At 38.3% G+C, this 24,971-nt stretch overlaps 1 protein-coding gene across 3 annotated transcripts in view; it reads left to right on the top strand.

Annotated features, from left to right (window-relative positions):
• Nucleotides 1-5,136: 5,136 nt before the first annotated feature.
• Nucleotides 5,137-24,971, top strand: part of LOC125224932 (aminopeptidase N-like) — a 34,906-nt gene continuing 15,071 nt past the window's right edge. The window contains exons 1-7 of one of the 3 annotated variants that reach the window (XM_048128450.1): nucleotides 5,137-5,470; nucleotides 11,774-11,970; nucleotides 15,447-16,225; nucleotides 19,581-19,736; nucleotides 21,812-21,929; nucleotides 23,379-23,581; nucleotides 24,502-24,685. In XM_048128450.1, coding sequence (XP_047984407.1) covers nucleotides 11,788-11,970; nucleotides 15,447-16,225; nucleotides 19,581-19,736; nucleotides 21,812-21,929; nucleotides 23,379-23,581; nucleotides 24,502-24,685 — 1,623 coding nt within the window. In that variant the 5' untranslated portion in view covers nucleotides 5,137-5,470; nucleotides 11,774-11,787. Of the gene's footprint in view, nucleotides 5,475-11,773; nucleotides 11,971-14,691; nucleotides 14,997-15,446; nucleotides 16,226-19,580; nucleotides 19,737-21,811; nucleotides 21,930-23,378; nucleotides 23,582-24,501; nucleotides 24,686-24,971 lie in introns of those variants that run through there. The other 2 variants (XM_048128449.1, XM_048128451.1) reach the window with 2 other exon arrangements.

The raw sequence follows: 24,971 nt of genomic DNA, 5'->3' as shown, positions 1-24,971 counted from the left end.
TGTCATTACGGCTAAGCCGGCAGAGGCGGCAGAGGTGACTATGGCGCCGAATCTGAAACTGTTCAACACATAATTGCTAAAGGCATTATGTCCGCCAATTGTACTTTTTTTATGTGCAATAAAGTTTAACATAAATAAATTAAAAAAACCGGCCAAGAGCGTGTCGGGCCACGCTCAGTGTAGGGTTCCGTAGTTTTCCGTATTTTTCTCAAAAACTACTGAACGTATCAAGTTGAAAATAATTTTCCTAGAAAGTCTTTATAAAGTTCTACTTTTGTGATTTTTTTCATATTTTTTAAACATACGGTTCAAAAGTTAGAGGGGGGGGACGCACTTTTTTTTCCTTTAGGAGCGATTATTTCCGAAAATACTAATATTATCAAAAAACTATTTTAGTAAACCCTTATTCATTTTTAAATACCTATCCAACAATATATCACACGTTGGGCTTGGAATGAAAAAAAATATCAGCCCCCACTTTACATGTAGGGGGGGTACCCTAATAAAACATTTTTTTCCATTTTTTATTTCTGCACTTTGTCGGCGTGATTGAAATACATATTGATACCAAATTTCAGCTTTCTAGTGCTAACGGTTACTGAGATTATCCGCGGACGGACGGACGGACGGACGGACAGACAGACATGGCGAAACTATAAGGGTTCCTAGTTGACTACGGAACCCTAAAAACAGTGCGTGAAGTCCCTCTGCGCAGAAGAAGTTAAACTTCTTAACATAACCTCAAAAACATTTTGTCAAGTGACCACTAAATTTTTTACATTGCTATTTTCTCAAATTATTGAAAAACAAACATAAAACACGGTTATACACCCTGTTTTTATTAAATTCCGTTAACTTTAAGGGAAGGTTCTTTAGATCAAATCTTATTAACTTCTCTAAGAAGTAAGCGTCTTAACTTTGACGGTTATCGAGTTATTAAAAAAATTAAAATAATTACTGAACACGTGTGTGACAGCCTTTACCAATTTCTAATGTTATTATTTGTTTTGACATGTGCCGTCAATCACTTGACACTAACTTGAATGTAAGGGGAGACACTAATAAAATTCATTTATTACTTACAAATAAAAATAATAAATAAATAAATATTGGGGACACCTTACACAGATCAACTTAGCCCCAAACTAAGCAAAGCATGTACTATGGGTGCTAAGCGACGATATACATCTAAATATATAAAAGAAGAAGCTGACTGACTGACTGACTGACTGACTGACTGACTGACATATCAACGCACAGCCGAAACCGCTGGTCCTAGAGATTTCAAATTTGGCATGTAGGTTCCTTATGTAGTGTAGAGGAGCACTAAGAAAGGATTTTCCAAAATTCACCTCCTAAGGGGGTCAAATGGGGGTTCAAAGTTTGTATGGGGAAACAAGATTAGTTTGACTATTTTATTCGAAACTTCACAGGAAGATTCCTTAAGACATATGACTGAATACGTGTTTCAGGTTTTTTGAAAATTTAACCCCTAAAAGGGTGAAAAGGGGGTGATAAAGTCAAAAAATCAATATGGGTATCGTTTTTATGGTTTATCGGGTCGCTGATCACGATAAATACAACGTTTTTAAAATATAACGAGGCGGAAGTGAAATACCTTCTCCCCTGTTGTGGTGCAATGGGGTTTAAATATCAAAAATATATATAAAAGAAGATATTGACTGACTGACTGACATATCAACGCACAGCCAAAACCGCTGGTCCTAGAGATTTCAAATTTGGCATGTAGGTTCCTTATGTAGTGTAGAGGAGCACTAAGAAAGGATTTTCCAAAATTCACCTCCTAAGGGGGTCAAATGGGGGTTCAAAGTTTGTATGGGGAAACAAGATTAGTTTGACTATTTTATTCGAAACTTCACAGGAAGATTCCTTAAGACATATGACTGAATACGTGTTTCAGGTTTTTTGAAAATTTAACCCCTAAAAGGGTGAAAAGGGGGTGATAAAGTCAAAAAATCAATATGGGTATCGTTTTTATGGTTTATCGGGTCGCTGATCACGATAAATACAACGTTTTTAAAATCTAACGAGGCGGAAGTGTAATACCTTCTCCCCTGTTGTGGTGCAATGGGGTTTAAATATCAAAAATATATATAAAAGAAGATATTGACTGACTGACTGACATATCAACGCACAGCCGAAACCGCTGGTTATAGAGATGTCAAATTTGGCACGTAGGTTCCTTATATAGTGTAGAGGAGCACTAAGAAAGGATTTTTTTAAATTCGCCTCCTAAGGGGCTCAAATGGGGGTTCAAAGTTTGTATGGGGAAACAAGATTAGTTTGACTATTTTATACGAAACTTCACAGGAGGATTCCTAAAGACATATGACTAAATACATGTTTCAGGTTTTTTGAAAATATGACCCCTAAAGGGGTGCAAAGGGGGTAAAGCCAAAAACACAATATGGGTATCGTTTTTATGGTTTATCGGGTCGCTGAGCACGATAAATACAACGATTTTAAAATCTAATGAGGTGGAAAAGAAATTTTACCCCCTGTTGTAGTGCAATAGGGTTAAAATATCCAACATAGCCATAAGAGGAGCACTAAGAAAGGATTTTTCAAAGTTCACCTCCTAGCATGATAATTTGACAGGGACAGGGACAGGGACAGGGACAGGGACAGGGACAGGGACAGGGACAGGGACAGGGACAGGGACAGGGACAGGGACAGGGACAGGGACAGGGACAGGGACAGGGACAGGGACAGGGACAGGGACAGGGACAGGGACAGGGACAGGGACAGGGACAGGGACAGGGACAGGGACAGGGACAGGGATAGGGATAGGGATAGGGATAGGGATAGGGATAAAAATAGGGGACGGGGACGGGGATAGGGATAGGGGAGGGACGGGGACAGGGACGGGACGGGGATGGGGACGGGGACAAGGATAGAGATAGGGACGGGGATAAGAATAGGGATTGGGGTCGGAAATTATTTCGGTCGGCAATCGCTATCTAGGCAGTGTAAAATGCAGGTGGCTCAGCGGGAAGGGATTAGTAAGTAGGCATCGGCGAGTATCCTGCATCCGTGATAACTATTATATTCAATGTGCTGTAAGAAGATCGTTGTTTGCTTGCCTTTTATATGTTTACATTTGCAATAAGCATAAGCAAAATGGAAAAAATTGTAAGCGATAATGCAAGGAAGTACTTTTTACCCTACCGACCATAGCGTCGAGATACTGGCTATGTGGGTTGTATGAAGTTTCCCCAGTATAAATATTTATATAGGTAAAATACATACATATTCGTACCTACTACCTACGCTGTGGTCGCTGTGTAACAATTCTACAATCATTGCAAGAATTTCTTTTAAAACAATAGTAATATGTGTAAGGTACAGTCAGCCAAAAAGCAGTGTAAGGTTCTTGGCTGACCGTACAGCAAATAGATCAGTTACAATGGCCCCCAGTCGAGAATTGCCCCGCTTTACCTTAATCGAAATAATCGCGGACAGATGTACCTACAAAGAATCCTACGGATCCAAATGAAAATCTTATTTTTTTGTAAACGTTTCAATAAGAATACTTTTATACTTAAATAGATAAATACATACTTATATACATAGAAAACATCCATGACTCAGGAACAAATATCTGTGCTCATGACACAAATAAATGCCCTTACCGGGATTCGAACCCAGGACCGTGGCTCAGCAGGCAGGGTCACTATCGACTGAGCCAGACCGGTTGTCATTATGTATGTTTTTTGCGTTATAAAAATTATTTTTGTTAACCCCCGACGCAAAAACGACGGGGTGTTATAAGTTTGACGTGTCTGTGTGTGTGTCTGTCTGTGGCATCGTAGCTCCCGAACTGATGAACCGATTTGGATTTTTTTTTGTCTGATAGCTGAGTAAGTCGGGAGTGTTCTTAGCCATGTTTCAAGTCGACATGGTCGGGGTTTTTTTCAAAATTGTAATTTTGTGGTTAGGTTATTTGCGAATTTAACTAAAAGTGATATACAGGGTGGTTCCTGATAATGAACCTAACGACGTGTCGAATTTAACGGAAAACAAAAAAAAACGGTGGATAACATTTATAACAGCCAGTGTTGGAGCACCATTTCGTGGCTGAGAACCTTCGACATCAATTATGATATATTTTCTATTGTAGGTATACCTCGGAATTATTATTAATACCACGATAAAATAAAATATTACAAATGTCCGCCTGCTGCAGAGCTGTTATGTAGCTGTCTAGCTGTGATGAAAATGATTTAAGCGCCTGACTATTTTTAATAGCCAATAGGGTCATAACAAAACATCAAACAAATCTTTATTTAATAACAAGGCGCTAAAGGAATTATACGAAACCTCGTTTTGTTCTGGCTTCATTTATCGCCAAACATTTGCCATCTTAAATTTCATGAGGGGTCTAAGATTTTCTCGCCAAGAATTAACAAAATACAAATTTTCTCAAAAAAAAAACTGATTTGATCTTCGAAACCGGAGTTGACACTAGAGCTTTCTGTAAAAAAGACAAATTTGAAATTCGAAATGCGGTATTTCCAACTGATGCGACGATCAAAAAATACCGTAGCCCCATCTTAAAGAAAGTAAGGCCGTTTTCACATAATCCGATCCGATATCGGATGTCGGAAAGGTTTCAATAGAAAAAATCCAAGATGGCACCTGTAATGTATGGGATATCGATCCGACATCCGATATCGGATCGGATAATGTGAAAACGCACTAACGCACCTACGGATCGCGGGCTCTCAGAATACACGGCATACACCCGTTAAAGTTATTCATTGATGTTTTCTTGCCCACGCACGGTGCGTGTTTTCATGCACCAGAAAAACTAGAAGTAAATATCAAAATTAAATTAAAATAGGTTTTACAATTTAAAAAAAAAATGTTTTTTTTTTGAAGCCACGGCTTCCGGATTTGAAGCCACGACTTCCGCGACCACCGCTTTGACACAGTTAGTCATTGTAATGCCTGAAAATTAATTGACACAATTTAAACACCGATCTAATTGTGCCGTACTGGCCGGATGAATCACTCACATCTGTTAATATTTACGATGAATGGTATCAAATTTCTGTACACAGTCGATAAACAATACCACAATGCGCTATAGAAATATGTTATTAACATGCAGGTTGTCTTTAAAACCAGACATTTACGGCAAGGTCGAAATCGTCATTGGTGTAGGTAGAATTTCCTTTCCGCCAACGTTACCAGACCTATGCCTCCCCTCCGCGGCCAACGGATTTAAGCGTGAAGAGGAACGTTCGTAAGAAGTGCAACGGTTCATTATAAAATTGCGTGAAACGTGAAATACCGTGCGAGTTTTCATATTCGCGTAGAACGGGGTATGCACCGCTTGTGACATAAGGACGGTTCTAAATTTGAAATTTTATTTTTTTAAGTTCCTTTTTATAGTGTTTTGTGTTGCCTGCCAGTGTTTTTGATGAAGCTGCCTTTTGGAATAGTGGTTGGTAAGCATTTTGCTTTTTTTTTAAGTTTTATTAAGGTTGTGGCCGTGTAGGTTACCCTAATAAAGTGGCTGAAGATGAGCATATATCAGTATTACCTCTTTCTGCCTAAAACTTAATGGTGTGTGACCTAACTGTAGGTAAAGATAGATAAATAAATAGGAAATATATACTAGGTACTATTTACGTTACGTTTTTAACACCGCAAACTTTTTTTGTTTAAGTAATAGTATCAACAAAATATATATGCGACGCTTACAGTTATATATTTGTTAAAGCTAATCATAATTATATCACATTCATTTTATTGATCATGCCTAAGCTTATAAAATGGCGAAACCAAGAAAACCTTCATAATTGCAACAATTCTTTCGTATTTACCTGTACCTACATGGATTTTACGTTTATTTGCGTTAAATACAACCGCTACAAATAAATATAGCCCGTTATCTTTGTATTACGAACATGAAATTTAATTTCCCGTTCGTTATCCATCTCCTCATATTGGCAATACTGGCAAAAATATAAGTTCCATCACGGCTTTTATACTGTGTTCATCAATGAAATACCAGTAGGTACTATAAAATCAAATACCATAACTGTAGGTCACAAACAACTTTCATGTCTTTTTATTATTCAAAGCCTATACTGTGTCCACTGTCCCACTGTTGGGCATAGGCCCCCTTCGATTTCCACTCGTCTCGTATGAGCGATATACACGTCCAGGTCGTCCCGCCATTTCCGCCTGGGCCTGCCAGACCCTCGCCCGTCTTGCGGTAGCCATATATTTATGCTTCCTGTTTTCTTTGTCCAGAAACTTTTGGACAGTTGAGCGAAAGTGTTTAAATCACACACTTGACTATTTTGTGCACACATCAATTCAGCCAGCGCTTCAAATCTCATGCTACCACTATAAAAGTACCTGAGCATATTATAAATATTTTAATTTCTTTTTTACGCCTACTGCCTGTTGCATTTCGATAGCCATTATTAAATAGATTATTAAAATTGGTTAGATGCGACCTACAGGTTAGCGATACATTTTTTCCTTACTATAAAATCTGTCTGATTCGTAACTTATTTACGAAATTGTCAGAGGCACGAAAACATTAATAACTTTAACTTATTAGCAAGTGCAATAAAACACCACACAAAACCTTCTCGTGAAATCTGAAACGAGCCAGAACAAATGGGTACACGCAACTGACGAAAGAGAGGCTTTGGAATAAAAACCAAAATTCTTGTTTCAAAGAAGTTCCAATTTTCTTTTCTGTGTCTTATATCTCGCTCCCAAAAAAGGGCACCATAATATACATCTCAGCTGATTTGGAGTGCAACACCTTTTTTTGGCTCAGGATAAAAAGTGTTATTGAACGTTAGAAAAATACACAACTCGCCACGGCCTTTAAGTTACTTAAAAGAAAGAGATAGGACCAAATAACAGACAGTGATAGTCAGCTCCTTTTATATCTATCTTGTAAGTACCTTTTACCTATTTAAAAAGACAAAGGGTCTTTAACTTTATACGACCGGTCTGGCCTAGCGCGTAGTGACCCTGCCTGCTTAACCGCGGTCCCGGGTTCGAATCCCGGTAAGGGCTAAGGGCATTTATTTGTGTGATAAGCGCAGATATTTGTTGCTAAGTCATAAATACCTTCCACGTAAAATATGTATTTATCTAAATAAGTAAGTATATTATGGACTAGCACGCATAGTACATCAAGCTTTGCTTAGTTTGGGTTTGGGGCTATAGGTTGATATTTGATTTGTGTAACGTGTCCAATATTTATTTATTTGTTTATATTACTGGCTGACTAGACCAATTGCTTGACAGATATACACATGGTTGACGCATCTACCAAACATGAGATCAACATTTCTATGAAAATACTCGTGATTGGAAATACTCGACTAATCGCAGCTTATCGGTGCACATTGGTCACACACGTACCCACTATAAAAACGACACATGTGTTGTATTGGTCTCATTTCACGAGTATTTATAATTATTAGACTTTAAAGTTTTTATAATAAGAATCATAGCCTTTATAAATTGCATAGCGGCCCTGTAATGTAAATAAAACCTTTTTTAAAAGACCTGATCTGAAAACAGTTTAGAGATAAAAGGTATTCAGTGCCGTACAAATGTGTATATGATACTGTCTTTCATCTTTGTAGTTACGCATGTGTAAGATTGAATTCGTTCAAGTAAAAACCTGTATTTCAATAGGTGAATCGGAGATGCATATCAATGATATGAAAAAAATATTAGGTTTCATTGAGTATTGAAATAATAAATGTATCTTACAGAGGCATAACGAAAAAAAGATTGGTAAACTAAGATATTTTATAAAATAATGAATATAATGATGATGAGATTTATGGCAAACGCGTGCCTTTATGTCACTTCAGTTGAAAATCTAATGTGTATTGTTCTCTTCATTTGACCTCAAGGGTCTCCGTCACATCACAACGCTATCGTGCGATCCTCATCCAGCGATTTTTTTTGGATACTCCTGGAGAACCACTACTCTCTCTCTCTCTCTCTATCTCTATCTCTCTCCTTCTAACTGATAGGCCGTTGCCAGATGGTTAACCGACAGTTGGTCCCTTATGGAAGGGAGGTAATGGTACATTGTGGAAAAGTCGTGGTGTGTTACGCATATAGGCCCCTCCTTCAAATAGAAAAAACAAAAGCCGAAATGCCCTACATCCTCTCCTCTCCTCGACTACCTATTTCGCCTTCGATTGTCCGATTACTGCAAGCATGGAGGTACCGCAGGACAAAAAAACTAGTAGACACATGACAGACTGAAATCCTGGACAATAAACGAATAATTTTGATGATATCTCGCCCAGTCGGTAATGAACTAGTGACCCTGCCTGCTAAGCTGTTACTGTTCTAGGTTCGAATCCCACAGATTTTTGTAAGATTGTCTGTTGACCAAACCAATATTTATGACTTTCACCAATACCACATAGACAGGCGTAGGTACATAAAAGAGATGAACACTTGAACAGTCTGTTTAGTCTACCCGCGTGTAGTACAATCGTCTACAACAGCCCGCAAATCGTAAACATTATTACAAAGGAAATCTATACATATTTCGTTAGGTATAGCTAACTTAGTACAGTTAATACCTACTTAATAGGTACATACATTTTCTCACGCTAGTATTCCCAAACAGGATAGGCAGAACACATGAAACTGCTCAAGTTTCAGCTGCCAAATTCCTGATATGATGAATATTGATGAAATATATTGATGAGTAGGTACATAATTCATTTATAATTCAATGATTTAATGCAATATAAGGAAATAACAGGTAGTATTTTTATCAACGTGTGTCATCAATATAATATTTAATATAGAAGTAATTAAAGCATTGGTCCTTTTCACATATCACACATATGCATTTACCCACATCTTTAAAAGAGAACGATGGGTAACTCACGTGCAACGGCACGCGGGAACACTAAATTTTGTGAATTTTTTAAGGAGAAATAATTAGGTACAAATTTAAAGACTTCTGTAATTTTTTCCTAAAATTTTAACTACTATTAGAACAAATTAAATTATCTTCATAGAACATATTTTTATTTTTATTTTGTAGTAGTCACACTACTATAATTAAACTATAAACTGAAATAAATGTCAAAACAAAGTAAAAAAAATCAAACTTTCCAAGTATCCAAAGCTGGATTTGAACAAGCGTCCTCCGTTTTCGCGACGAATGCCTGAACCACTAGGCCATTCGGTCGCGGTGGCAAGGGGCCAAATTTTCAAGTACCTATGTGACACGATTCCCGAAGGTTTCCAGTGTAAATTCCAAAAATGTTGAACTATCCGCAATTTACATATATGGTAAGTAACATACATAGTAGTAACGTAAACGGTTGCTCATGCAAATTGCGGGCAATATTACGAAATAAAGATAATGTGTGAGTCGCGTAATGCCCGTTTCCTCGATGTGATGAGCAAATGATTGGACTGCGGCCTTAAAGAAGGATAGATATTAGCGTAAACGTCGCATGCATTTATTTTTGAGAAATTACTGGACTCAAAATAAATGTATTTAAATAACTACTGCCTAGTCAGACGATCAAAATAATGATGTATTTACACTGATATACATTTTATCTATAGTTGTAACATTTACGACTTTTTTTTGTATTTTCTTTTTATATTTACTGTAAAAGCGGCTTATTTAGAGAACTTTAGTTAGAACTTAGAATTAGGTATATCAATTGTATTTTCAATTTTAAATATTTTCTAAAAGACGACGTGTCTATTTTTGAATAAATTATTTTGATTTTGATTGAAAACTTTCTAAAATCACTGCCCACCCGCAATTGCTGCCCCATCTGCATCGAAAGTAGTGTGTCTGACACTGACAGTGTCTAACTACCTACTCTTTTAAAAAAGCGGCAAATTTAACTCAGTTTTGCGCCTCTTTCTACTAGGTATATCTGAGTGTATACTTGGGAAAGTATTTCAATGGTAGATAGTATGGCACGTCGTTAATCTGCTATTATGTGTAGGTACTAATACCTCACAACAAACAGATCTTGAACCACTGAACCGATCTGGCTTGAACACATACTCTGCAGAAGGATCATGAATTATTCTCAGGGTAACATATCCCCATAGGTACCACACGGTCCTGCCGTTCTAACTTCTGAAAGAGAAGCCTAAAAATATCACAATCACTGTTTGCGGAGATTCCTGTAGGAAAGTCGGTACGTTAGGTACGTGGACGGAAATCCCGCTCATCTCAATGTCGGATTTTATCCTTATTTATCTAAATTACCCTGATGTATGTCCTGCTTGCGTAGGAATTTTCAAGCTAAAATACATTGCATTGCTACCCGGAGATTATAAACCTAACTACACTAACTTATGTACTTAGTCTTCTACCTACAGAAAATCCACTAATGTGGCCCAGAACAGAATAAAGCTACTCTGAATCTAAATCTTCTGATAAAATTTGTTATGTGTACTGATGTGACTTTTGAGCAAAAGTGTGTGTGGGTCCATAACGGTTTGTTGGCGACGATGTATTGGATATTTTAATGTATGTAAATAATTCTATTCTTACCTCGCGTGATGGTCCAGGTCTGTCCTCGTCACCATTATTTCCAAATATAATTTAATCTTAAATTATGTGTCTGTTTAGCGATATTTTTTACTACGTCATTCGTCAGTAGGTATGTCAAAAGGCGACATGTCTTGATGGCCAGTTAGCCACCTTGAGAATGTATACGAAAAAGGTTAATACCTACTGAAACGAAAATTATAGTCGGTCAAACAGATTTGTCACAAAATAATTTTTAAGAAAAAAAAAACCGCCTTCCTTTGGGGTTCTGGTGATAAATAAATACTTTCAAATGTTGGATTATGTTATCAATTCGTCTGTATATTTTTTAATGTTTGTTATTCGATATCTCCGTCATTTCTGAACCAATTTTGAAATCTGGATGATTCTGAAGTAAGTAAGTAGTAGTAGAATGATTATCAGAACGGAACTCTAACCAGGGGCGGCTCACTCTTCATCAGCAGTTCCACTGCACCAAATGTCACTGTTCTGGACGTAAGTGCATGCTGTTCTTATAAAAATACCAAAGTCACTATAAGTGTGCCGTTCAGATTTGAGGAGTTCCGTTCTGACCATCATCAGCAATTCCACTGCACCAAATATCACTGTTCTGGACGTAAGTGCATGCTGTTCTTATAAAAATACCAAAGTCACTATAAGTGTGCCGTTCAGATTTGAGGAGTTCCGTTCTGACCATCATCAGCAATTCCACTGCACCAAATGTCACTGTTCCGTACGTAAATGCATGCAGTTCCTTTAAAAACACAAAAATCACCATATGTATGCCTTTCAGATTTGAGGAGTTCCCTCGATTTCTCCAGGATCCCATCATCAGAACTGGGTTCTGAGAAATATGGGACCAATCTGTATGCATATACCATCAATCAAAAAAAATTTTCAAAATCGGTCTAGTAACGACGGAGATATCGAGGAACAAACATTAAAAAAAAAAAAAAAAAACTTACAGACGACTTGATAACCCCTTCCTTTGAGATTTGGAAGGCGGTTAAAAAAGGGCAAAATTCATTATTTTTTTATTCCTATTTTTTATAAATTTTCCGAGCTTAACAAATTTTAACTCAATAGTCATTCTTCAAATTTGGTGCCTTTTTGCCAGATTTTCCGTCCAGGTTGTCCGTCTGCCTTCTTCAAGTTCTTCCTTATCTATCAAACATTTATTTAACAAATATTCGTGTCTGTTCACAGAATGATTCGCCGCCATGAGCCTGTCAAACAGCCGCAATCAGTTCCTAGCCTTCGAATCCCACAACCAAGACAACATCCAATATGAAAGAAAGGGAGGCATCTTCGTCACTACCTGTATTTGCGTCTCTCTCATAATCTGTGCATTCCTAGTCGCGATCCTGGTCGGCGTAATAGTGTACTTTATTACATACTTTAAGGTAAGAACGGTCTCATTTTGTTATCTTAAGTTCTTATCGTTTGCTTAAATTGGTTCAGAACTTTGAAGATAATGGGTCAAGACCGTGTCAGGTTAATGGCTTAGTTAAGGGTTCCGTGGTCATGCCTGAGAGCCTACCACTAAAAAAGTAAGATCGATTTTTTTATCGCTCATATTTTAAGAAGAGCGAAAGTACAGTCGCCGTCAACGTCATCTAAATATATAAAAGATATTGACTGACTGACTGACATATCAACGCACAGCCGAAACTGCTGGTCCTAGAGATGTCAAATTTGGCACGTAGGTTCCTTATATAGTGTAGAGGAGCATTAAGAAAGGATTTTTCAAAATTCGCCTCCTAAGGGGGTCAAATGGGGGTTCAAAGTTTGTATGGGGAAACAATGTTAGTTTCACTGTTTTATTCGAAACTTCACAGGAGGAATCCTAAAAACATATGACTAAAGACGTGTTTCAGGTTTTTTGAAAATTTAACCCCTAAAAGGGTGAAAAGGGGGTGATAAAGTCAAAAAACTATTATGGGTATCGTTTTTACGGTTTATTGGGTCGCTGATCACGATAAATACAACGTTTTTAAAATCTAACGAGGCGGAAGTGAAATACCTTCTCCCCTGTTGTAGTGCAATGGGGTTTAAATATCAAAAACTATATAAATGAAGAAACTGACTAACTGACATAATATATCAACACACAGCCGAAACCGCTGGTCCTAGAAATTTCAAATCTGGCACATAGGTTCCTTATATGGCGTAGAGGTGCTCCTCTACGCCAAGGATTTTTCAAAATTCACCTCTTAAAAGGGTGAAATGGGGGTTCAAAGTTTGTACGGGGAAACAAGATTAGTTTGACTATTTTATTCGAAACTTCACAGGAGGATTCCTAATGACATATGACTAAATACATGTTTCAGGTTTTTTGAAAATTTGACCCCTAAAGGGGTCCAAAGGGGGTAAAGTCAAAAACACAATATGGGTATCGTTTTTATGGTGTATCGGGTCGCTGATCACGATAAATACAACGATTCTAAAATCTAATGAGGTGGAAATGAAACTTTCTCCCCTGTTGTTGTGCAATGGGGTTCAAATATCCAAAATGGCCATAAGTATAGGTTTAGTTTTTATCTTTACTTCTGGTTCAAGAGATTTAAAATTGACACGGAAGTTCCTTAGAGGAGCACTAAGAAAGGATTTTTCAAAGTTCATCTCCTAGCGTAATAATTTGACAGGGGCAAGGACAGGGACAGGGACAGGAACGGGATAGGGTTAGGGATAGGGACAGGGATAGGGACAGGGATAGGGACAGGGATAGGGATAGGGATAGGGATAGGGATAGGGATAGGGATAGGGATACGTATAGGGATAGGGAAGGGACAGGGATAGGGAAAGGATAGGGATAGGGATAGGGATAGGGAGAGGGAGAGGGATAGGGATAGGGATAGGGATAGGGATAGGTATAGGGATAGGGATAGGTATAGATAAGGATAGGGATAGAAATAGGGATAGGAATAGGGGATGGGGACGGGGATAGACGAGGACAGGGACGGGACATTGGGGTCGGAATAATCCGTCGGCAATCGATATCTAGGCAGTGTAATATGCAGGTGGCTCAGTAAATAGGAAGGGATTAGTAAGTAGGCATCGGCGAGTATCCTGCATCCGTAATAACTTTTACATTCAATGTGCTGTAAGAAGATCGTTGTTTGCTTGCCTTTTATATGTTTACGTTTGCAATAAGTATAAGCAAAATGGAAAAAATTGTAAGCGATAATGCAAGGAAGTACTTTTTACCTTACCGACCATAGCGTCGAGATACTGGCTATGTGGGTTGTATGAAGTTTCCCCAGTATAAATATGTATATAGGTAAAATACATACATATTCGTACCTACTACCTACGCTGTGGTCGCTGTGTAACAATTCTACAATCCTTGCAAGAATTTCTTTTAAAACAATAGTAATATGTGTAAGGTACAGTCAGCCAAAAAAGTGGTTTACCACTTTTCGATCAATAGAGTCGAAAAGTGGTAAATCACTTTCTTGGCTGACCGTACAGCAAATAGATCAGTTACAATGGCCCCCCAGTCGAGAATTGCCCCGCTTTACCTTAATCGAAATAATCGCGGACAGATGTACCTACAAAGAAACCTACGGATCCAAATGAAAATCTTATTTTTTGTAAACGTTTCAATAAGAATACTTTTATTACGCGGGCGAACGGAGCGATGGAGTTGCTCAAAAACATAATTGTAACCTTCAAGAAAAGAGCGTAGGCGTTCATCTTTGACGACTGATATGCACCTCCAAGTCCTCCAACCTTTCTGGTGTTTTGGGTGACCGTGGGTGGCAGTGATCGCTTACCATCTGGCGACTTGTCTACTCGTTTGCTACTTATCTCACAAAAAAAATTAAAATCGCACCCTTACGCCTTGACGTTAGAGGCGACTCCGATAAATCTGATGGCAATGTAGGTGGTACAGCCTGTGCATCAACTGTTCACATCAGCCAGACTAACTATAGTCTGACCATAAGACGGAAATGTCTGAGTCACAAAAGCAAAGTTTTGAGTTTGACTACAGATTCAACAGAACCATAAATAGTTGAAGACACATTATCAAACAAAGTAATTACTTATAAAAATAATTATACAAACAAAATTATCTGTGCGATAGATTCCGGCAGTTTTAACTTGTCCATCACAATTCACGGCTGGCAGTTTAGTTTAAATCGCCAAAGCTTAGCTCGAGCTTTTAAAAAAATATTACGTCATAATGACAGTTCCCTGAGATGACAACCTGCGCGGAAATCGCGTCATTTTGAAAAACTATTTAATTTATTAGTCAATATTAAGCAAATTAATTAAAAATGAAACTATTTTAGTAAGCTTTAATCTTGTGTTTCTATCGTGCATTTATTTTCTGTGATATTATCTTAATTGTTAAGTAAAAATGTGCTTAAAAGTGTGTATCGTCTTAGTTTTATTAAACTCCAGATTTATTATTGGAAACGAAATCGTAAGTTGATTTACTCGCTAAAGTGCATAAAATAACAGTTACTTGTTTACATTTTATATGTTATTTCAACTTTACCACTGTTTATATTGTAAAATTATGTTTATTTAATGGCCACCTCTTCTGTTCTAAACATTTAGATTCTAGGTGAAAGCTTTCGTCGATATCGCATCAATTTAAAATTTAAACCTTTTGAAATATAATTAGCATGCTGTTAACAAGCTGTATGAACTGCAAATCAACAGTTTAATAATGCAACCTTGTTTTCTAAAACTTTAAGATATTTACAAATATTTTTTACTCATGATTAAAATCTCTCAATTTCAACCGTTGCTATACCGTGACAATACATTAGTTCTATTATTATACCATTGTCACGGTACACAATTCTATGCAAAATGTATAAATTATAAATGTTTGTAAAAACTTCAATAATCACATTTGCTATTACAGTTGTCACAATCAGTCAGCACTGATGACTTCTGGAATGAAGCTGAACCATTTGGTCACAGTGGACCACCGTCTCCCGACCTCCGCCTTCCCTCGGCCGTAGTCCCCAGCTTCTACCGCTTGAAACTGAGAACGGACCTTGACAATGCAAACTTCAAAGGAGAAGTGTACATAACTATAAAAGCTAAGAGCAATGTTAAGGAAATCATCATACACTCAAAAGGTTTAAGCATTAATGATAAAGCCAAGCTCACAGAACAAACTTACCAGGAAATTCCGACGCTACACAGAAAGAAACGGGAAGAACCTGCAGAACCCGCTACTCCTGCTAATGAGACTGTATCAGAGAACCCTACAGCTGCTACCACTGTTGCGAATACTCTAAATGTAACGATAAAAGAAGTTGAAGCTCAGAAACCTAACGAAACACTACAGTTAACCAATGAAACCACACACATAAAATTAAACACAAATGTAAATGAAACTGTCAACGATGCACCTGCAAACGAAACTACAACACCACCACCAGAGATCCCGATTCCTAACAACACCGTTTACAATACGGTCATTAACATGAACACTCATGTCACTCACAGCAGTGCGAGGAACATACAGATTTTGTCCATCACACAAGGCTCCGGAGACAGACTGATTATAAAATTGGCTTCATCGCTGAAACCCGATGTGGACTATGTTTTGGAGCTGAACTTTGAAGGGAAGATCTCAGATGCGATGACTGGCTTCTATAAGAGCACTTATACCAGCAGTGACGGCCAAACCAGGTTAGTTTTTTATTTTATTTTATATTGTAAGCTAGCTAGTCCCTTACTACATAAAGCCAAAAAAGATATTACACAAAAAGCTCACAAAAAGCTTGAGCTGGAACAAGGCCAAGGCGGTGGCTCAAGATAGAAAGGTGTGGAAGGATCTTGTGGAGGCCCTATGCACCTATGGGGTGCCTTAGGACATTCAACAACAACAACACAAAAAGCACTAGCTCGCGGTGGGATCAATGCCTAAATTACAAAAACCATTTGAATTTTTTTTAAACAATTTAAAGTAAGTACCGGACCCAGACATAGGATTGCAAATAGAAATATACTAGCTTTTGCCCGCGGCTTCGCTCGCGTTAGAAAGAGGCAAAAAATAGCCTATGTCACTCTCCATCCCTTCAACTATCTCCACTTGAAAAATCACGTCAATTCGTCGCTCCGTTTTGCCGTGAAAGACGGACAAACAAACAGACACACACTTTCCCATTTATAATATTATAAGTATGGATAACTTTAGTGAAAGGGGGTCACATGGTCAATTTGTATAGCCAACCTAGGCCCCAGGTGGGGGTCATGACCCCATGACCTCCCCTGGAACCGCGCTTCATTTCAATTCTTTCAAAGATAAATACCTACCAATAAGTAGGAGAGAAATATATAGGCTGAAGCTACAATCCCAGCATTTAACAATAGTGTTTGAATTTAATTGATATGAATGTTTTATGTTGTACTGGTCCTTATCTGAGATGAATCAAAACATAAATGGCCGTAATTAAAACAGAGATAAAACATCAATAAATGTGTGTTTTGACTGTTCAATAAGTCAATATTACTGTTGAAAATTGAGAAAATCACGATATTCATGAGCTTGACTTCATAAATGTAAGTTATGACATCATTCTTTTGGAATTCTCTAATATTACTTAATCATATTTATTGTTATGCGAATATATCTATAGATATGGTATTTAACCTTTGGAAAAACAGTAGTTTTTCGTGTACCTATGTTAGAGAAAAATTTAAGATTATTTGATATGATAAACCACATTCTTCTAGAGGTTCTTCAACGATAACCAAGTTTTGAAATGAGTCATCAAAAAAAATATTCTAACGGTGACGCAAAAGCGAATGGAGACTATAACTTATCTACTACTACGAGTTACTACGTATTACAATAAAACGTACAAATGTATTTATTATTTAAGAAAACAATGGTCCATAATGGTTAGTATACCTAATAGACATTAAAGACTCGTAAACTAAGATATTAGAACATAAAACAGAAAGTAGACAACACATAGGTAGATCTCGTGTAAATGAAATAGTATACGTCATGAATCGTCACTACATTGAAAAAAATCTCGTTTCTCACACTAGTCCCTAGTTTTAGCACTAGACCCTACTCATAGTGTTGTGTTCCTGCCGGTGTGTAAGGCTGCCAGAGCTCAACGAGGGTGCGGTGTGCTGGTGACGGAAGGACCTACGGAACTAATTTGTTCCGTCTATTGTCCTTTGTGTCGTCGGGAATCCGAACCCTCCTTAGAACTTGTACTGTCTTTTTTGCTGTGTACGTAACACAGCAAAAAGGAGTGTAGGAACAAGTTTCTAATGGGTTGGCAACGGCACACATGACACTCCTTGAGTTGCAGGCGTCCATAGTTAACGGTGACCGCTTTCCATCAGGCGGACCGTATGCTTGTTTGCCACCGACGTAGGATAAAAAAAAAAAAGAGTCCTCAAAGTTGAAACGCATAAACTACATTTTTTTCTTCATTGACAGAATAAGTTTTTTTTTCTAAAGTAGTGACCAATCATACAATATACGTAATACAATACATAACTTTTTATTGCACACCTCACGTATAACGGCCTAGCCACGACAATGGTCTAAGGCGGCGAGCGGGGCGGCTGGGCTGCGCGGGAAACGCGCGCGGGCGCTAGCCATGCCACGTACTTTTAGAAGCGGCGGCAGGGCCTAGGAGCGGCCAGGACGCTTTCATATTTAAAAACATGTTTTTTACTGTCTAATATGACTCTAAAGTGCATAGAATGCTTTAATTAGTCAATTACGTCTTGTAAAAGACAATATGTGTGATAACTAAAAACAGGACATTTATTTTATGGCTAGTTAAATGATACTTAATATAAATAACCAATCAGAAAAAAATTAAGAGTAAATACAATAAATACTATACAAAAATATGTTTGAAAACATTATTACATAATACACACGCGAAAGTACATTTAATTTTTTAGTAAATAATGGTTTCGGGTTCAAGACGCTCATAATAAAAACAAAATATTTTGTTTCGCGTGGAATCGCTAGACCCATCTAGCCGCCTAGGCCGGCCGCGCCGCTCCAATGTCGTGGCGGTGCGGGCGCGGCGCACTACAGTTGTTCGAGTCGCGCGCCGCCCCGCGCGCCGCTCCCGCGGGTAGGCCCGTGAAACCCGCGCGCGATTTCGAACAGCGGCGCGAGTCGTGGCATGCCTCGCGCGCGCTGCGTTTTTGTTTTTGTGACTTACCGCTTGCCGCTGCCGCGAAACGCCTTAGACCATTGTCGTGGCTAGGCCGTAACACTTTAAGTTCTCGCGTTTTGCGTTCTCCCGTGTAAATAAAAGAGACGCGAAGACGCTAGCGAGTTATAGGTCGTCTATAAAGCGGGTAAATCCACGTAAAAGTAACGTGAGTCACGACTTCATTGATTGTTTATTTGAACTACAGCTGTAAATGAAAGGATCTAGGCATATATCGGGAAAGTAACACTTATTTAGAGATCGATTATCACTTGAACTTGCATCGTGAATCGTGAATAAATGGAACATGCCATAAAATCGTGACTCATGTTACACGGAGAGAAAAAACAACCAGTTTTCATGTTCGTTCAGAAAGTTTTTTGGTTAAAATTGCGGCTACGTGATCTTTGGTTCAAACAACAAGTTAGATTTTGTTAAGTGTAACTAGTAGATTCTACAAGTTACTTGTCATTTGAATCATTTGAATCAACAGTCGATTTTATAAAAGCTACATGACACATATTGTTTGTAACATGTTTGACCTTGTTGTTCGAACAAATTCGACTTGTATCATCAGTATTTGTTCCGTTTACTAAAATACAATTTTGTTTCAGAAAATAAAACTGTGACATTGATAAACCCGCAACAAGTCGCCACTAAAAACTTTTGTAAAATAAACCCGCAACAATGAACTTGTAAAATTCACTCTCAAAGTGTACTCTTGCCACGGATTGACCCAAGCGCTTGCTCTCTCTTTCATTTACACGGGAGCGCGACTATCTTTTGTTCCTTTCTATCGCCGATTTTTGGTGGGACCAGTGCCTAAAAATGTATATTTTCCATTTCAGGAGTCTAGGGGTGACACAATTCGAGCCTACGTCAGCTCGTGCGGCGTTCCCGTGCTTCGACGAGCCGGCCTTTAAAGCGATGTTTGAGATCAGTATAGCGCATGCGAGCAATTTGACAGCCCTGTCGAACATGAAAGTTTCGTCGCAGGAAGATATGTAAGTATCGCATAAATAGTTCCAAAAGTTTATTAACCCCTTATTAGACGTGCAATGAAAAAACTATTCATGTGAATTTTTACAGCTGTCTATAGAATTTTATCTCTTATTGGCCATAAATGGTTCCGCATCTTCACATGGAACCAACAAAGGGTTAAATAATACATTTATTTAAATGGCCAACGTCTATAATATATCATCATCATGTCCAGCCATCTGACGTTCGATTCGGGGCATAACTCTCATCGAGTACGCCAATTATTCCGGTCCTGAGTCAATCTCATCCTGAAATGACCTTATTCACCTAATATAATTACATAGATACACCTAGAAGCTAAATATACCCGAATCTATACATAAATAAATAAAAAATAATATTAATGTAGGTAACTGCCTTTGCCTACCATCGAATTAATTGAGGTCTAAGGAGCATATAGTTTTTAATTTTTATGTTAACAATCGACGCCACTGACTCTCTAATTAAAATATAGGTACTCTTTTCTATTCACTCTTGGTTTGTCGTAAGTTACTTTTGCATATCTTAAAACCCATATGGGCGCCAACTGTCAAACTAAAGGTCAATTCCGCAATCGACTGCCATCTCTACGTAAGTGTTATCTATCCAACTTCATGCGTCAGAAAGTTTTCCCTACTTGTATTAAAAAATACAGTACTTATTCAAAAATCAACCTTGATTTTTAGGCAGTAAGATTCAACTTGTGATAAATGTTTTTATCAGTTTTCGTTACTCTTTTGTTTCATAACGACTGTTTCTGAGCCTTGACCTATCAGCTGATTGTGATTATGGTAATTTAGGACGATTCTGTTTCATTGAAATTGCGACTTAATGGTATTTGTTAAAAGGTTCATAATAAGAATTATCAGATATTTGTGTGATATGGGTTATACGCTATTCACACGATTTGCGATCTTGAGCCCTTGTTTGAAAGTTGAAATCTTGTAAATAATATGTATACCTTACCTATCGTGTTACGTAGGTATATCTATAGATTGTTTTAAAACGTTTTCAATACTTTCTAAGCATTCTATAATTCATTTTTGAGAACGCAAATTACTTGTTATATCATCTACCTTTATTTTATGAAATCTCTCGTGGTCGTACTGATAATTTACGCTATTTGGCGCGTGGATGACGTAGATGTCACTACAAAAAAAAAAAAAATATTGGGGACACCTTACACAGATCAACTTAGCCCCAAACTAAGCAAAGCTTGTATTATGGGTGCTAAGCGACGATATACATACTTAAATAAATAAATACATACTTATATACATAGAAAACATCCATGACTCAGGAACAAATATCTGTGCTCATCACACAAATAAATGCCCTTACCGGGATTCGAACCCAGGACCGCGGCTTAGCAGGCAGGGTCACTACCGACTGAGCCAGACCGGTCGTCAAATGGAATAATGGAACAAGCACGACGAAGACTGTGACATTTGTGTTGTATGGTGTTGGACATTTGCAGTTTGTTTTGTCAATTTTGTGTAGATTAATTGTTTTTTAACATAGTAATGGTCATATTTTTGAATATTGTATAATTTCACCACCCCCTTTCTTCCCGTGGGTGTCGTAGAAGGCGACTGAGGGACTTGGGTTAAATTGTGGCGTAGGTGAGAGGTTGGCAACCTGTCACTTTAGTGTCACAGTTTCGTTTTTTTTTCAACCCCTTATTTGCCAAGAGTGGCACTGAAACTTGAGTGGTTTCATGTGCTCTGCCTACCCCTTCATGGGATACAGGCGTGATTGTATGTTGTATGTATGTATGTATAACTGGTTTTATTTATAGTGTGTGAACCTGCCTTAAAAATCTATATTATTTGTGGTCATGGTTCGTTAATATTTCTTTATGTGGGTAGCTTTTGCACATTGTAATTTGTCCTCAGTCACCCGTTGACCACGAACGCTGTAAAGTGTTCGAAACGTCGGGATGAATTGTAAATTCATTATACGCGATTTAATCCGTTTCCATAGTTTTATTTCATGAGTAACTATCGCGGTAACCGAAGACAATATTATTTACAGTGTAATACAAATATCTCTGTTACAGTCCTGATTCTCCCGGTTGGAAGTGGACACACTTCGAGCGTTCCGTGAATATGTCAACGTACCTCGTGGCCTACATCGTCTCTGACTTCCAATCCGTCGAAACCACTTATCTTAGCAAGGTGCGTATTATGTTGTCGTTGTCCTGAGGCGTAAAATACACAGACGCACGTCGTAAGACGCGGAACGGACGCCCGCCCTAGTGTAATTTAAAAAACGTCTCAGTACATTTTGTATAGGAAAGACGTAAGACGCGCCGTGGTGCCGCTGCCATCGCGCCACCGCGCCTCTAGGCGGCGCGTTACGTCTTTCCTATACAAAATGTACTGAGGAGACGTTTTTATCTACAAATAGAAAGTATAATTTTTTTAAATATATTAATTTTAATTGTAGAAAATGGCCAAAATGAAAGGGGGCAAACTGTAAATTTCAAGTTACTAGGTCGAGTGGGGTATCGTTGGAAAGAGCTCAAATTGAACGTAAATAAGCTGTTTTTTATAATTTTTTTGTTGTGGAAAAAAAAAGAATTTTGAAGGAAAATGTAAAAAAAAATACCGTTCCCCCCCCCTTATCTCCGAAGTTTACCAACGAAAAATTATGAAAATTTTAGTAAACATTGGTTTTATGCTATATATTACAGGAAAAATATAATCGTGTTTGTATTTTGAATACTTTTTTTTTTAATTCACAAAAAACTTCAGATTTTTACTTTCAATTTACCCACCCTTGCGGATGTATATCGTACTTCAAATTAATAGGAGGTGTTACGTAAACCATCTTCTGTCCAATAAAGTAAAAACTGTTCAAATCGGTTAACATTATAAAGAATTATCCCTGAAAAACCAGGTCGCGCAAATTAGTTAGCAAATTGACCGGGAGATAGCGCTATACACTATAATACTCATTAGTGCCTTTACTTTTGTCTTCTAGTCAAGTCATTAGAGTTATATGAAAATATGAGATTATTTTTACTAGGTAGTTTGAAAGAAAGTTTGTACGGAACCCTCGGTGGGCGAGTCCGACTCGCACTTGGCCGGTTTTTTTAAATTACACTCGAACGGGTGTTCCCCCCCCCCCCTTATCTCCGAAGTTAACCAACATAAATTTATGAAATTTTCACTAAACATGGCTGTTATAATGAATATTACAGGAAAAATAAAATCGTACACGTATCCATAACAAATATAATATAACAATTATTCCATAAACATCATCTTCCATACTAGCTCGCGCGCATTAGTTTACTCAATTTGCCGATAGATGTCGCTGTACGTTGAACGCTCATTTCCTACATCGCGTTTTTGCTGATATAATGAGGTCGGTTCAGGAGCGTCCTTGCGACATGTCGTAAACTATTGAAGTCGAATAGTCTTGATTTTATTTGGACGTTGTCTAACAATAAAATTGTATATTAAAATATTACTTGTTATGTGGGAAATTGAGTCTTGAGGGATTTAGTCAAATCTGTAGAGTTCTATGAATAACATTTTGATTTTTCAACTATTGAAAGTTTGTACGGAACCCTCGGTGAGCGAGTCCGACTCGCACTTGACCGGTTTTTATTTTTCTAGGACAACATAACCAAGCCAGTCCGCATCTGGACCCGTCCAGAGCTGATCAACAAGGCGAGCTACGCGCTCACAATCACGCCGATATTGTTAGAATATTACGAGGAGGTGTTTGGACTGCCTTACGTTTTGGACAAATTGGATCTGATCGCCATTCCGGACTTCTCGAGCGGAGCTATGGAGAACTGGGGACTCATTACATTCAGGTAACATTACTTTTCTGGTGAATCCACGTAAAAGTAACGTGAGTAACGACATCCTCGAGTGTTTATTTCAACTGCAGCTGCAAATGAAAGGGTCTTTGCATCTATCCGGAATGTGACACTTATTTAGAGATAGATTATCACTTGAATTTACATCGTGAATAAATGGAAAATGCCATCGTGACTCATGTTACACTTGCCGCGGATTGACCCTATCTATGATGCTGTGTAGGCACACCTCGGACACTGGCGATCAAATATATGAATGAAGCGCGTAGGAACGCACACAGTCTAAGCTCGTGTAGGCGAACGAGTACCATGCTTGTATAAGTAAAATATGACAGGTCGACTGGTCGCGGTGACAGGCGACAACTGTGAGGTAACCGAGAGCGGGTGGGCGGCACTTTCAGAGGGAAGCAAGCAAGAAGAGTGGCCATCTTGTACTATAGTATGTTTTCCCCTTTCGGGTAAAAGGACTGCCTTACATATTGGATAAATTGAATCTGATGGCCATTCCGGACTACTCAAGCGGAGCTATGGAGAACTGGGGACTCATTAGATTTAGGTAACACAACTTGCCTAATCGATGCTATTTATGAATAGAACAAGATGCTATTTGACTATTCTGGCAAAGTTTTGGGCTATCTATGTGCTGGACATTGAAGTTGCGTTCACGTAATTTGCGATTTCATGGACTTTAATTGTTGATCCACTTTTAGAGCTCATTTTATACTGAAAGCGTCATAGCTGAACTTTATACTGGACATACCAGTATAAAATGAGCAGTGGATCAACAATTTAAGTTCGTGACCTTACCTCACATGTGGGAAAAGGGATTCATGGATTCATCTCAGTTTCACTTCGTCCGACAAATCGCTGATGCGCCAATGATCGTTTATCAAAGTTTTTTTTTTTTTTTTCAGAGAAACCACGCTCCTCTTCGACCCGGCCGCGAGCGGCCCGCGCGACAAACAGAACGTGGCCATCGACGTCGCTCACGAACTCGCTCACCAGTGGTTCGGCAACCTGGTCACTATGCGGTGGTGGACCGACCTGTGGCTCAACGAGGGCTTCGCCACCTACATCGAGTATGTGGGGGTTGATCATGTGAGTATGGCATCGTACTTTGGGGTTACACTGCATACATTTATGGTTGTGTCTATTATAACATTTTAGTCTGGTGTTAGACCCTTGTGGAGAAGCTTAGTTATCGATGTGTCAGGAGCTAGCTTAGTTAGTTCACCAGTAGTTCGGCAACCTGGTCACTATGCGGTGGTGGACCGACCTGTGGCTCAACGAGGGCTTCGCCACCTACATCGAGTATGTGGGGGTTGATCATGTGAGTATGGCATCGTACTTTGGGGTTACACTGCATACATTTATGGTTGTGTCT

The sequence above is a fragment of the Leguminivora glycinivorella genome, chromosome 3, assembly GCF_023078275.1.
Source record: "Leguminivora glycinivorella isolate SPB_JAAS2020 chromosome 3, LegGlyc_1.1, whole genome shotgun sequence".
Taxonomy (NCBI): Eukaryota; Metazoa; Arthropoda; class Insecta; order Lepidoptera; family Tortricidae; genus Leguminivora; species Leguminivora glycinivorella.
The sequence above is the reverse complement of the archived record's forward strand: the minus strand, read 5'-3'. Positions and strand labels throughout refer to the sequence as shown.